Source organism: Sarcophilus harrisii, chromosome 2 (assembly GCF_902635505.1).
Source record: "Sarcophilus harrisii chromosome 2, mSarHar1.11, whole genome shotgun sequence".
Classification (NCBI taxonomy): Eukaryota; Metazoa; Chordata; class Mammalia; order Dasyuromorphia; family Dasyuridae; genus Sarcophilus; species Sarcophilus harrisii.
The window spans coordinates 597,668,355-597,683,647 of record NC_045427.1 but is presented as its reverse complement, the minus strand read 5'-3'; the positions used below and the strand labels follow the sequence as shown (position 1 = coordinate 597,683,647).

Here is a 15,293-nt window from a genome sequence, read left to right as displayed (position 1 = left end):
CTCCATATTTCTATAGGGTCATCTTTGTCCACAAGAGAAGGTTATGCTTTACTATTTACTCTAGACCCCTTTTGAATATGTTCCTCCTTCCCACACCACTTATTATTACTGTCCAGGTACCCTCTCTGGAGACCTTCTCTGTTCCCTCACAGACCGTTTCTTCATGTAGAGGGACACAGAATATTTGTTATTTTTTTCACTAAATAAATATATTTATTATTTATTATTTATTAATATTACTATTTATTATTCACTAAATAAAAATAATTATTTTTTTCACTTCACTAAATATTTAAGATGCTCCAAAAATGTTAGTGATCTATGACTGTAATTCATGAAAGAGATTGGGTTGGATATATTGATCTAGGAAGCCTCTGCATAGAGACGTTTGTTGAATTTGTGTGGGCTAATGGGATCCCCATGTGAAATAATATGGAGGGAAAAAAGAAGACTAATGACAAAGACTTGGGGAATGTCCATGGTGGTACCATACAAGGGAATATGGCATGAAGAAACAGCAAAGGAAACTGAGAAGGGCAGTGGACTGATAGGAGAAGCAGGGGAGAACTGTGTCATGAAAACCTAAAGGAGAGACTGTGTTGGACATTACAGAAAAGTCATAAAGGATTGAGAAAGGTCATTGGAAGTGACAAGTAACAAATCAAAGTAATTTTGAAAGGAGCAGTTTCAGACTAAAAATCAGATTGTAGAAGGTTTAAAAAGGGGAAAGTAGAGGCACTAAGTGTAGGTGACTTTCTCAAGGACTTCAGCTATGAATAGAAAAAAAGAGATAATAGTGTTTAGAAGAATTGCACATATTTAACCTATATTGGATTATTTGCTGTCTAGGGGAGGAGGGATGCAGAGAAAGGGAGAAAAATATGGAATATAGGGTTTTGCAAAGGTGAATGTTGAAAACTATCTTGCATGTATTTTGAAAAATAAAAAGCTATTGTATAAAAAAGAAAGAAATAGGATGAAAGTTGGTACAGATAGTTGAATCAAATGAGACTTGTTTTTTTTTTTTTTTAAAGAAAGGGGTAGACTTTATCATATTTATAGCAGAAGGAAAGGAATCAATAGGCAAATTGTACTGGTCTTGTGGCGGTTCCTTGAACACGATACCCACCTTTTAGCTCCAAGCATTTTCTCTGGCTATTGCCCCTAGTTACAATGCTCTTCCTCCTCATCTCTACCTATTAGTTTCCCTGACTTCCTTTAAGAAATGCTAAAACCCCATATTTCACAGAAAGCCATTCCCAAGTAATCTTAATTCTAAGGCCTTCTCTTCTAATGATTTCCCATTTATCCCATACATAACTTTTTTTCTACATATCTGTTTGCTAGTTGAATGCCCCTTTAGATTGTGATTCTTGAGAATAGGGACTATCTTCTGCCTCTTTTTGACTTCCCGGCTTATGTGCCTGGTACTTTGGGGTGCTTCATAAATCTTTATTGACTAACTGAATGACTGACTAGTGTTCTCATGGTTTCCATGTCATCTCTCTTGGCTTGGCTATAACTTACTTCTGCTGTACTGAAGTGTTTGATCCCTCCCTGCCCCTACTTCTTCCTTGGTCCCTTTGACTAAGGTAATTTTAAACATTACCTCTTGGCCCACTAGAGTCCTTCCAGCTGTTCCATTATCCAGCATTGACCCTTAGATCTCTTTTTTCCACTCTCCTGGAAGTAGCTATTTTTGAAGCTAAGCTATTTTTGAGGTTGTTTCTACTATTTAGTGAAAACAGCTTCGTCACCACTCATTCTATGTCCATATTCAAGCCTCATCTCTTCAGTGACCATGAGTTCTTAATCATCTCCTTTCCTTTCAGCCTTTCTGATTCAAGTAAGCTTCTTCCAACAAACAAGTGAATCTTCCTGCTTTTTTTTCATTTTAATGTCTAGACTCCCTGTTTGTGTCATAGTTGAGAAACTATCTCTGATCATTTGCACAACAGAAGTGACAGGTATATTTTGAGCCCAATTAGGTTCTCAGCTGTACCCACCACATTGGCTTGTCTTGGATTACTCAGCTATTCAGATATTCCTAAAGAAAGGCTGGAACTTCCCAAAGTCCCATAATTTCATTCATACAGTATATGATGTACAGTCACACTTTTTAAAATTGCTGATTGTTTTTAATCATCTTCTGATGGAGTCTATCTTTTCCTTGCAAAATCTCCCATGATATATTCCATTTCCAGAGCCTTAACTAGGAATATTTTTACCTGGGGGAATATAGTTGGGGAAGGGGTCATATAAAAAGATCCGTGATATACAGGAGAGTCCAGCCATGATTTGTAGCTATGTCAGGAGAGGGGATGCCTTCAGCATTCTACACCTCCTTTAGGTGTTTGGAGCCAGAAGGCAGATGATAGGAAAAAGGTACCAAGTGACAAAAATCCTGGGGAGTGGGCCAAGGAGCCTTTAGGCAGATGACAGATTTCAAGGAGAGAGAGGAAGCATTTCCTATCCTCCCCCCAACCCAAGTTTCTGTCCTGGGACAAAGCCTCATTAGTCTTGTGCCTTTTCTCCTTCTCCACTTCTCCATTTTCTCAGTGTCAGTTTTTCCACTCAAATCCTGTTAGTAAAAATCTTCCTGAACACTTTCTCCATGGGCTTCCCTTCAGATTTCCTGAAGTATATATATCCTTTCCCCTTGTGCTTTCCTTCTATATGCACATAGTCTGTCCATCTTTCTCAAACATCTTACTATGATATGCCCTTTACTATTAAATTCCCTTATAGTATGTCTCTCTTCCTAAAAATAATTTAAGAACCCAACATCATCATCTATAACCCTAGTAACCTTAGACTTTTCCCTAGAAATGAGAAAATCTGGGGTAGGGTTCAGTGTGCCAACTCTGAATCTTGAGACTTACACTTAGAAATCTGGAACAGTATAAGCAGCATTTTGGAAAAAAAAACACACACCAAATCATAATCATTTTTAGTTCTGCTTACTGTTCACTTTCTTTTTTTAAGTTTTAAAAGTTATTTTAAACTTAAGTACAAAATAAGAAAAGAAAAAAAAATATGGCCATGTCAAGGCAGAATATAAGAGTGCATTAAACATAGAGCAATAAATTTTCATTTTAAGAAAACTTAAATAATAAAGACTATACATCGTTTTAAAGTTGTCCAGCTATGCTTTGTTTCCTATAGGTTTTCTTTTGTTCTCTGCTGTATACGTCTTATTTTATTTTTGTTTTCTGCTCTCTTCCTTGCCCCCCAAAAAGGCTACTATTAAATGCAGATATATCAAAGTAGATAAATAGATATCTATAAATATATACACAAATATACTCATACACACATATGTAGAACCATATTATGTTTATTTCTACTTATCTTTTTCTCTAAGGTGGATATCATCTTCTTTCATAAATTCAAGTCTTTCCATGTTTTCCTGAATCAACCAGCTCGTTATTTTCTATACCACAGCAAAATTGCAATCCAAACACATTCTTCCTGAAAGATTGTCTATGAAAGTTTATCACCCAAATTTTCTGCATTTTTCTATTCTTGGTTGCAAGAAAATTTTAATATAAAATAATCAGAATTATCCATTTTACATTTCAACAATGCTCTCCCCATATAATAAGGTATAGGGTCTGATACTACTGAATTCCTTCCTTACATCTTTTTCCTCCTGGTTTCTTTGAAGTTCCTTTTGTTCTTCTAAATGATCATTGCCATTTTTTCTAACTTAGTAAGATAGTTTTTTAGTAATTTAATTGCTTTGGAATTACATAAATAGGTAAAATTGTCACTTTTTATTATATTGGCTTTCAATTGCTGTAATCATTTAGATCTAATTTTATATATATAAAAACTATTCTGTTTATATTTATATAACTCTTGAGTCTGTTTTGAAAGTACAGTCAGGTATTTTGTACTTGTCTAGTTATGTGAAATGGTCTAAAACAATATTGAGTAATTGACATATATTGTAGTTTCCCTGTTTTTCTCTTTTGATTAAATCTATTTTAGCTTTGTTTGAAATCATGATTACTGCCCTTGATTTTTTTAAATAAAAATTCTATTCCTGACCTTTATTTTATATTAGTCTATATATCTCATTTTTATAGCATTTTCTGAAAGCAATATATCGTTGAATTCAAATTTGTAATCTGTTATCAGTTTCCATTTTATGGGGAAATTAATCCCATTCATATTCTAATTACTTGTTCCTGTATACTTTCACATCCTTAACCCTGACTCCTAACTTTTACCACACCTTTGCATTTTCATAGATCGGGACCACTTCCAGCTTGGCTCCTTGTCTCACCTGCTTAATGCCAAGGCCACTGGCTACCAAGAACTCCCAGACTGGCCTGAGGAAGCTCCTGACCCATCTGTCCGAAATGTAGAGGTGATTGGGAAGGTGGGGAGGGATCCAGAAAGCCAAATGAACAGAGGAGTGGAGGGCACAGGAGGGTAGATTGAGAGGAAGCAAAGGGTTGGGACCAAACACGAGCTTGTCTATATCAATAGATTCAAAACATGATGCGTTCTATCTATGGGGTTAGGGAGTGGGAAGGAAAGCTCACCTACTGGTCTCTGTGGTACTTGGGTCATGATATGGAAAACCCCAGCTCAGATTCCTCAGATCACACTCCTAGGTTCTATCATTCCCCATAAGCTCCCTTATCCACCTGCAAAGTCTCTCCTATCTCTGGCCCCCTAAATCTCCCTAGACCCTTTCTGGCTCTTGTTCCTTCAAACTCTTAACTCCTCCCTTCTGGTGCCAGAGTCTGTTGGTGCTTCCTGGACTCCCCAAACTTTGAAGCTTGTTCAGAAGAGTCCTAAACCTTTTCCTCGAGGTATTTATTTTAGGGGCATGCTGGTCCACTCTTCCTTCTTTATTACCACAACTGAACGCCTCCAAATGCAAATCCCTGTTCCCTAGCCCAAATAGTAGCTCTTGAGCACAGTTGTGGCTTCTTCCCACTTTCCTGCTATTCCTTAAGTGCAAAGCCTTTGCAGGTTTTCTAAGGATTTTTACTATGACACTGGTAGGTGGTAAATAGATGGGGGAAGTTCAGAGTTTCAGTCACAGCCTTCACAGCTTGCAATCCAATGATGCTAAATGCTCTTGGACCTCAACTAGACTTCTGCACTTACCCCTGGCCTAAGTTCCTTGGCTTCTGTGAAGACCTCTTTGATTCCCTGCTTTCCCTGGCTTTGAATCTGCTTTGCTGTAAAAGAGTTAAACTATAACATAAGAGCAGCTTCACAGCTTCTCCTCTTGTACCTAAAGCAAATATATGGCCCTGGAGATATTTGTAAGAGTTTCATTGCTGACAGCCCCAGGGGGCCAGAACTTTCAAGACGTCTACAATTCTCACAATAGAAACTGTCTTTAGTGTTTGGAACCTAAATGGAACTAGACCTTGCTATCTCTTAGCTTCAACAAACTCCAAGAAATCCTGACAAACTCTGTCATCTTTCTGGACTCCCTGGATCCCCTATGCAACCTTTAATTCTCTCAAGTCCAGACTTTCCTTCCCTTTTCAGTGAGACCTTTTGGGTCTAGGTAATGTGAAGGCCAATACAATCAATAGTCATGTGAATTTCAGAGGAAAGCTCAGGTGTCTGTCGGTTCCTCAAGGGCATCATCCGATAGCTTCAGATATTTATGTCCTATCTTATCTTCCAATAAGAAGATGGAGTTTTCAAAAGACTATGCTGAACATTTATGTAAAACAAGAGTCTTTGAGCAGATCATTTAGGTTAGAGCCAACAAGGCTCTAAGAGCAGAGAGCAAGATGCAACAGAAGAAGCCCTTGGATTGGAAGTGGAGGATCTGCATGTGGACCTCAGTTTCCTTGATTGTAAAAAGAGAGGGTTGGACCAGAAGATTTCTTAAGTTTCCTTCTATCTGTAATCTATAATTATTTACTTCAACTCCCTCATTTCCCAGATGGGGGCTTAAGTGACTTGTCTGATGCCACAGAATTAGTAGGGCAGAGCCAGTGTTAAAATCCAGAGCCTCTGACTCCAAATCTAGTTCTTAACACAGCACACCAACCAAGGTCCTGGATTTTAAGTCATCCAGTATACTTCAAGGAAAGTCTGAGAGAAAACATAAATATACACAAAAAACATAAAAATTGAACATGAAAAATGTATAAGGAGAGATAGGAGGAAACAGTCAGTCAATCAGTTAGCATTTGTTAAATGTTTACTATGTTCCAGTCCCAGCCTTCATGTAGCTCACAATATATTGGGGGAGATGCTATGTGAACATTTATGAACAAACAAGATACAGGCAGGATAATTTGGAGGTAAGAGGCAATAGCCTTAAAAGGGAATGAGAAAGGCTGCTTCTTGCAGAAGTTAGGATTTTATCTGGTCCTTGAAGAAAGCCAGGGAAGCCCAGAGGTGAAGCTAAGGAAGGAGATTGTTCCAGTAAGAGTCACAAGATGGAGTGTCTTGTTTAAGAAAGAGCCAGAACTTGTGTCAGTGAATTGAAGAATATTGTGCTAGGGGAAATATAAGGTGTAGGGGGGATCAGGTTATGAAAGGTTTTAAATGCCTCCCATGTACTATAAGAATTCTTTGCAGGGAAAGATAATATCTGGCTAAGGTGATCAGAGAAGGCTTTGTACAGGGGAAGGGAATTTGAGCTGAATTTTAAAAGGCTGGTAAGATTTGAAAAAGTAGAGAGGTCAGGGAAGGAGAAGGAGCATGGGGTGGTGGGTATGGCACTAGATTTGGAGTCAGGAAGACTGGTTAAAAATGCTGCCCCAGATATATACTGTGTGAAATTGGGCAAGTCACTTAACTCTGTTGTGCCTCCGTTTCCTCATCTGGGAAAGGAGGGGGGTGTACCTGATGGCCTCAAATGTTCCTTCCAGATCTAAATCTGCAATCCTATGACCACTAGGTGCAAGGAAAGGTGTGAGCAAAATTACAGAAGTGAAAAGCTGCTGAATGTGTTCAGGAGGTGACAAGCACCATTTGCTTTTTTGAGAATTAATAGATCAGGGAAATATCTGTCTGGAATGTGCTATATCTGGATGTCAGCAAGACGCTTTGACAGTCTTTCATGATATCCTTGTGGACAAAGATGGGCAAATGGAAACTGGATAATAGAATTAAGTGACAGAAGCTCCCCAAAGAATAGCCATTAATAGACATGTGGAAAGACTCCGTCCTTGGCCCTGTGCTAGTCAGTGTTTTTATCCTTGACTTTGGATGAAGACATAAAAGTTTTGCAAATGACACAAGTTGGGAGAAAGAAGGACTATGTTAGATGGTAGTTAGAATGATGATGAAATGTCATGAGCATCATGATGTAAAATCCTGTATTTATGGATGTGGGATTTATGGAGGGGGGAGTTAAACCAGAAGGAAAACAGTGGGCCTACAAAAACACGCCAAAAGGATGCTGGGGTTCCTTTGGATGGCAAGTCATCAGTCCAGTACCAAGGTGGGTGGCTGCGAGGCACTCCGGAGTGCAGGGGTGCAACAGCCAGCTCATTGGTCCACTTGCATAAGCCATTACACCAAGGATATGCTTGACAGCTAAGGGAAAGGGGGAAGGAGTCATTTCATCCACGTCCCTAACTTTTCCCAAATGCTTCTTAACCTACAGGAGGAGGATCTGTCCTTGATTGAAACTCACATGGGTCTGTTGGGCGATTATACCAAGGTCCCTTTGGTGTGAAGTGTTCCCCATTACACACAGTGCTCCACCTTGGGTCTTCTGTGTGCAGTGTCCTCCTGATCCCTGCATGTACACTCAGCCCATCCTGGGCATTCCCTTCTCCCACGTACACACTCTCCCACCCCCCGACTTGTGTGCAGTGGCTCCCTCTTCTCCCTCACCTCCCAGATGCTATGTCAGACCCCCACCTTCAAAAGAGGAACCAGATCTGGCTTGCCTCTTAATCTGGGGTAACAGGAAGAAACCCTAAGGAAGAGAGGGGTCCCTGTGTGGAGAGGCAAAGGACGGGGAGAACAGGCTTGACTTGGCTTTTTCTTGCCCTCTTTAAGCTTCTCTCTCCATTCCTCACCCACTCAGGTTCCTGAATGGACCAAGTGCTCCAACCGGGAGAAAAGAAAGGAGAAGGAGAAACCTTTTTACTCGGACTCAGAGGGAGAGTCAGGGCCCACGGAGTCAGCAGACAGTGGTAAGGATAGAATGCGCCCCCCCCAAGAGCATCCCCCCCAGAGTGCATCCCCCTTCTCCAGTCTGTGGGTGCAGAATTCCTACAAGTGTGTGCAATTCTCTGTGTCTGGGTGCACATGCACCCATGAACATTCATGCAAACCCAGGAGCTGCCGTAGTTCTTTGCATGTGTGTGTATTCACGAGTCTGAGTGTGTACCACCTCCAGTAGACACGCACACACTGAAATGTCCACCCCATGTATGTCTGGGTCTTTCTCCATTTCACTGAGTCCTGGTGTCTGTGTGTCAGAAGGTGGTCCACGTCTATGTGTGTACATTCACATGCATGAGGGTGCATTCGGATTGTGTGATCTGAGCAGTCCAAGACCTGGGATTTTAGGCTTCCCTGAAAGAACTGGGGTCAGGGAGTGAATTCTGCTTGAACCCTGAGCCCAGGGAGCCTGGCCAGGAGCTGAGCAGTCACAGAGCCCTGGCCCTGATCTGGCCCTGACCCAGCCCTCCACCACAGACCCTGAGTCTGTGAGCGAGTCTGAGAGTAAGAGCAGCAACGAGAGCGGCTCAGGAACCAGCAGCGAGGAGGACGACGAGGAGGACCAGAGTGACGAGCAGGAGGCCGACGAGAAGAAGAAAGGGAGAAGAGGCGGCAAGGAGGCCTCCAGGGAGAGCGGAGAGAGGTGATTTGGGGTCCTTCCCAGACCAGAAAGATCTGGGACCAGCCCGGGGAGGGAACCGTTGATAAAGTACAGATCACCGGTCCCAGAGCTGAAAGGGACTTTAGATACGGTCTCGTGAGCCCCTTCTTGTCTCGTGATAGCTGACAAATTGGGAGCCCTACTTGCTTGTGCTTTAGGCTAGCTTGTGTGTACCAGGCCAGCCGCTGCCCACAAAGGCTGGAGGTCAGAGATGACTCTGGTCAATAACTGGCACCTTCTTAATGGAAACTTCAGGCTCCTTTGGTTAAGGATGTGGATCTAATGCTTTCCAACTTCCCCAGAGAGAACCCAGGGTCAAGCTTGAGTCAAGGAGCAACACACAAGGCTTTGGATGCTGTTTAAGTCTATCACAGAAAATCTTGTAGAGAACCTGAAGTGATTTTTGGCTTAAGCATTCTGTAGCCTTCATCTTTACCAGTGGTTCTCAAACTTTTCTTCTCAGTATCTTCATGTTGTTAAAAAAAACTATCGAGGATCTATTCAAAGAGTTTTTGTTCACATGAGTTCTATTTATAACTATTTACTATATTAGAAATAAAAAGTAATTTTGAATTTGTAGACCCTCTGAAAGGGTTTCAGAGACCTCAACAGTTCTTTGGACTACACTTTGAGGACCGCTGATCTTTACTATATAGATGGCATCCATTACCTCCTCCCAGTTAAGCTGTGTTTAAAAAGGAAATCTGTCCATCTACTCATCAAGAGGAAGCTTAAAAAGTCTACTTTGGAATAGTTGACCAAGTCTAAATGAGAGTCCAAATGGCAGAGTTATTTCTTCTGAAGAATGGAAACTTATAGATCTCCTGCTGTTTTCTGCTGTTTTTTTGTGGGCAACTCTCCGGGGGCTTCGTGGCCATTCCTAGAGTGGCTTCTCATTTAAGAAACCTGCAGAGTGGGCTGGAGCTAACAGCGTGGGCCCAGGGCATTAGCAGATACAGAGCATAGCATGGGGAGAACTTTTCTAGGAAAGCGAAAGGTCAAAGGGAAGCGGCCCTTGAGACAACAATCATAGTTACTATACCAGCTGCGCTTAAGTATACATACGGTTTTATATACATTGCCTTATGCCATAGGTTGAAGGAATTAGGGTGATTTTATTGTAGAAAAGACTGACAAGGGACATGATAATAGTATTCATGTCCTTAAGAGATTAAAATGTGGAATAGTCTGAGACTTGTTTTACCAGGAGGCTGAGCACAGAACTGAGAGATCGAAAGTCTCAGGGAGGTAGATTTTGGCTCAATAGAAAGAAAAGCTTCTTGGTGATTACAGTTGTCCAAAAAGTAGTATGGCATGCTTTGAGACTGTAAGCTCCTCTTTACTAGAAGGAGATGCTGTATGATCACTTGTTGGGTATGTTGTAGAAGGAACTCCTGTAAGGTTTTTTGAAAAGTGGTCTTAAGTGTCTAAAGTGGTCTAAAGTCCCTTCTACCTCTGAGAGTCTTTGATTCTGTGAAAGTGTCAATGACCATCTTTGCCAAACTGGATAAGGAGCCCAAAAAAAGCCTTCTTTCACTGTTTCAAAGGGCAAGATTGAGGGGGATTTGAGCTCTGGGAATATGGTCTTAACCCCTTTCTACCCCTCCAAGTGACCAGAGTGAAGAGGAGCAGGAGAAGAAGGTAAAGAAGAAGAAGAAGGCACATGAAAGGAAAGAGACATCTGAGTCCTCAGAAGAGGAGGGAAGTGCTTCCGACAGCAGCTCGTCTGAATCGGAGTCAGCCTCCGAGTCTGAGGATGAGGAGGAAGAGGAGCAAGCAGAGCCTGACACTTGGAGAAGAAAGACAGTAAGAACAAAGGATTAGGGAGAGAGAGAGAGGGAGAGGAGACTATCCTAGGAGTCAACTCAGTGGCATTGGTCGGGCTGTTGTCCTCTGCCTTTCTCAGGCACAGACTGTAATGTGTTCCCCTTCCCTCCTTGTGGTCAGCCTCCAAGTAGCAAGATAATCCCCAAAACCAAGGAGATCTCCCTGCTTGATCTGGAAGACTGTGAGTGGGGAAGCTTGTTATGGGGGAGGGAAGTGGGGAAGTTTGTTATTGGGAGGTGGGGAGGAGGGAAGTTTGTTATTGGGGGAGGGAGAAGGGAAGTTTGTTATGGGAGAGGGAGGAGGAAGTTTGTTATGGGAGAGGGAGGAGGAAGTTTGTTATGGGGAGGTGGGGAGGAGGGAAGTTTGTTATTGGGAGGAAGGAGGAGGGAAGTTTGTTATTGGGAGGAGGGAGGAGGGAAGTTTGTTATGGGGAGGGAGGAGGGAAGTTTATTATTGGGGTGGGGAGGAGGGAAGTTTGTTATGGAGGAGGGAGGAGGGAAGTTTGTTATTGGGAGGTGGGAGGAGGGAAGCTTGTTATGGGGGGAGGGAGGAGGGAAGTTTGTTATTGGGGAGGGAGGAGGGAATGTTATGGAGGAGGGAGGAGGGAAGTTTGTTATTGGGAGGTGGGGAGGAGGGAAGCTTGTTATTGGGAGGAGGAGCATTGTGTGGTGGAGGGGAAAGGTCACCCCATGATGGGAGCTGCCAGTAGGGGATGACTTTGCTAAATATGTGGATCCGTAAATAGCTCGAGCCTGCTGGGTGGTTTATGCACAGGGAGCAAAGTTGTTTTCATGCCACAAGGCACCAGTTCTGGGGACCACTGTGTGGCCATGTCTGGGTAAAGGCCCAGGCCTGTGTAACCTCCATAAGGAGCTTAGCAATCCCTACTATCTTTCTGGGAATGAGCAGAGGGCGACTTCTGTCTGGCCATGTCTGGGTTGGGGTTGGAGCCACAGCCTTGTCCAGCCCCCCTTTCCCGCCTGCCTGCGGGGCCTGACTTCTGCCCAGCCCCTGCCCCTGGGCCTCTCCCTGCAGCTGACTGGTCCCTTCCAGGCTGGGGAGCTTACCTGACTCTGGCCTGGCTCCCGGTTCGCTGTCCGCGGTGCTGAATCAGACCCGAACTCTCCTCTCTCCTCCCTGGTTCCTTCCGGGGATGTCCCCCCCCCTCCCTTTCCCCCCATCAGCCGTCCTTGTGAACGTCCCTTTCTCCCCACAGTTACTCCCCCCAGTGTTCAGCCGGTCTCCCCTCCAAAGGTCGTCTCCACCAGTCTAGTCACCGACCTGGAAGGCTTGACACTCACTGATTCCTCGCCCTCGGTGAGAGGGGGCCTTAAACAGCAAGGCCGGGGAGGAGGGGGGAGAACTGCCGTCTCTAAGTGACAGGGCAAGCCTGGGGGTGGGCGGGGGTCTGAGGCGCCTGCCGGACTGATCCTTTTCTTGTTCTCCGTCCCCCGTCTGTGTCCGCTTCCCCTCTGACTTCTGTCATCCCACCTTTATGTTCTTTCCGCACCCCCCCCTCCCACAGCTGCTCAGTCCTGTGATGGGCCCTGGGAAGCGGCAGGAGCTGCTGCACCGGGTGGCCGGGGAAGGGCTGGCCGTGGAGTACGTGTTCAACCGGCAGCCCTTCCCTGGGGACCCGCACATGGTGTCGGTGTGCATCCACTTCTCCAATAGCTCAGAGACCCCCGTGAAGGGTCTGCACGTGGGGGTGCCCCATCAGCAGCCCGGCATTTGCATCCAGGAGTTCCCCGAGATTGGTGAGGGGGGTTATAGGGAACCGGGGGAGGATGTCGCTGATAGCCGATAGCCTCATAGCCCTTGACCAGGGACTTGTGTATCCTGCTTATTAAATCTATGCCCCGGGTCTATCTAGGTTCCCCTCTGTATGTCTGGGTGCTTACTGAGGACTGTGGGCTTCCCAAGGGCAGGGAACGGGAGCCATTGGTTTCCTTGGTACAGTGCCCAAGACTTGCGACATCCCAAACCAGCGCGGCTCCCTGTAGATGGGACTAGCACCCATCGTGCCCTCTGCAGCTTGCGCCTAGAGCGCACAGCCCTGGGGACAGATGGTTTTGAGGGCAGGCGGAGGCCATGGTCCAACGGCGCCCTGAGAACGCTGTTTGGCAGAAACATCCCTGCGTAGGCAGTGCCAAGGAGCCTGTGCCCGGGCACAGAGAGATGGGTGAGACAGAGCTGGGTGCAGATGGTGGCAGCACAGACTGCGCAGATATAGACTGCATCCCGAAGGTGCTGCCTGGCACCGGCAGCCACTGGCTTAGACACAGTTGGCGCTTGAGACGATATGAATGATGCTCGGTACTGATGGGGGCTGGTGCAGAAAGAGAGTGACCAACATACAAGCGTCCAGGAGACGGGGCTCTGAGCAGATGGTGCCCATGTATGTTGTGCCTGGGAGAGAATGTCTGGCACAAACACGCCAGTATAGAAATTTGTTAAGTGCAGATGGAGCCTGTACAGATGGTTCCTGAGAGACACTGCCTGTCACACGCAGATAGAGTGATTCTCCTTGCTTTGGGGATGCTTTAGAATTGGGACTGGGAATAGGCAGGTGGGGGTGACAATGTAGAGCAGGGACAAGTGATGGAGAAGGAAGACTTTTTCTTGGGCTCTCAGGGAGGAGAGGAAAAAGAAAGGGAGGAGAATCCCTGGTTAGTCTTAATACTCCATTGAGGTTAATGGCAGGGCAAGGAGGCAGAATACAAAGAAATAATGGTTTCATTTCTTTGGGAACTTAATGGTGCCCAAGGATCAGGTTCTCTGGGAAGGATGGTGACGACAGATTTCCCCTTCTCTTTACCACAGAATCCCTGGCACCTGGTGATTCAGTTACAGCCATCATGGGCATCAACTTCTCTGACTCCACCCAGGCAGCCACCTTTCAGCTATGGTATATGTTGCTTTTAGCTCCCAAGATCCTGGAGGGAGGGAAGTGGGGTTCTTTCCTGGCATAGAATCAGGGGGAAGGAGAGACCCCACTTCCTAAGGCCCAGCTCTCATGTTCAGGCCCATCCCGGCCTTTGTCAGGAAAGAAGGGCTTGGTGCTAACCTTACTTTCTCACTTCCCCTAGCACCCAAACTCGACAGTTCTACGTCTCCATCCAGCCACCAGTCGGGGAATTAATGGCCCCTGTGTTTATGAGTGAAAATGAGTTCAAGAAGGAACAGGGTGAGTGACCAGGAAAGCCCCAAATTAAGGGCCCCTCCTCATCCCTCTAGAAGGCTACAATGCTATTAGCTAAACTCTGTCCCAGAAGAGTTACCTGTCCATCATTGTGGAGAGGCCCTTGGGGTGGGCAGATTTGAGACTTGGCTCTCACCTTCTCCACCTGCCTGGTCTGATGAGGGCAGACAAAATTCCAAGTCAAAGAAGCTCTGAACAGGCCTGGGTTCCAGGTTCCTCCCTCCATCCCACCTTACCCCACCCATACCAATTCTTTACCTCTTGGGTCCGCAGCGAAGCTGACAGGAATGAGTGAAATCACAGAGAAGTTGACCTTACCGGACACGTGCTCAAATGACCCTATTATAGTCCAGAGGATTTCTGCTACAGCTAATCTTGGCCGGATACCCTGTGGGACTCCTGATGAATACAGGTGAACCAGGGCCCTAACTAGGAGGGGAGGGATCCAGGAAGAAGGCAGAGGGTTTTTTATGGAACATGGGGGTTCTAACGAGGGTCTGGTTGGGGTAGGGAAAGATATGGAGTAGACTTGGACTCTGTGGGTGGAAGGTGCCCCCTTACCTATGATACATAAGGGTCACCCCTTGCCCTGTTCAGAACTGGAGTTCCTGTCCACTTTACCTCTTCCTACTGGCTCTCTTCAGAGACTTTTATAGGACTCTTCTCTTCCTCTGTACTTATGCCTCCTATTTCCCCTCTTCTCCAAAGGTTTGCTGGAAGAACGCTGACCAGTGGAAGCCCGGTTCTACTCACCCTGGATGCCCGGGTGGCTGGAGCTGCTCAGCTAACAGTCAACAGTGAGAAGATGGTGATTGGCACCATGCTGGTGAAGGATGTTATCCAGGCTTTGACACAGTGATTCTATGCACCTGCCTCATTGGCTTCTCCCCTTTCCCTTGCCCCAAGCCACAACATTGACCCCATTTACTGCCTCCATCCAATCCCCACCCAAAGCTGCAGACTAGGCCCTGAAACTGTCTCCCTCCTCAAGCCCTGTCTCCTGCTGGTTCCACATTCACTCCCAATTCTGTCCTTGGTGAGGAACTCACTTTGCTGGTTATGGACCTTCACTGTCCTCCCCAAGGGAGCCCTTAAGGGTGGGGAGGGAAAGGAGGGAGTGCAGCTGCCTCCCCTAGCCCAGAATCCTTGTTTACTTATGGAGAACCTCAATAAAACTGCCTCCCTTCACCTACCCCTTCTCTCTGGGTCCTTTGGAAGGTGCTTGGTAAAGAGGGCCAGAGGCTGGCAAGGCCCTGCAGAAGCATCCATTACTGAGCCCAGGAAGTGATCCTTGTATGAGCTCTCTCACACAGCTCTGAGAAGGGGTCAGCAGAAATGGGACACCGCATACTGTCCCATGTCTGGGGTCAAAGCAGATACTCTGCCTAAAAATAGGCAAGGATGAAGAGAGCTTTAGGGAACTTTTGGTTT

At 45.3% G+C, this 15,293-nt stretch overlaps 1 protein-coding gene across 1 annotated transcript in view; it reads left to right on the top strand.

Annotated features, from left to right (window-relative positions):
• The window catches only part of AP3B2 (adaptor related protein complex 3 subunit beta 2), a 50,973-nt gene extending 35,919 nt beyond the window's left edge, over positions 1-15,054 (top strand). The window contains exons 16-26 of the mRNA XM_031956309.1: positions 4,257-4,375; positions 8,033-8,141; positions 8,650-8,815; positions 10,444-10,639; positions 10,781-10,841; positions 11,877-11,977; positions 12,186-12,417; positions 13,484-13,568; positions 13,750-13,847; positions 14,136-14,274; positions 14,571-15,054. Coding sequence (XP_031812169.1) covers positions 4,257-4,375; positions 8,033-8,141; positions 8,650-8,815; positions 10,444-10,639; positions 10,781-10,841; positions 11,877-11,977; positions 12,186-12,417; positions 13,484-13,568; positions 13,750-13,847; positions 14,136-14,274; positions 14,571-14,721 — 1,457 coding nt within the window. The 3' untranslated portion in view covers positions 14,722-15,054. The remainder of the gene's footprint in view (positions 1-4,256; positions 4,376-8,032; positions 8,142-8,649; positions 8,816-10,443; positions 10,640-10,780; positions 10,842-11,876; positions 11,978-12,185; positions 12,418-13,483; positions 13,569-13,749; positions 13,848-14,135; positions 14,275-14,570) is intronic.
• Positions 15,055-15,293: the final 239 nt, after the last annotated feature.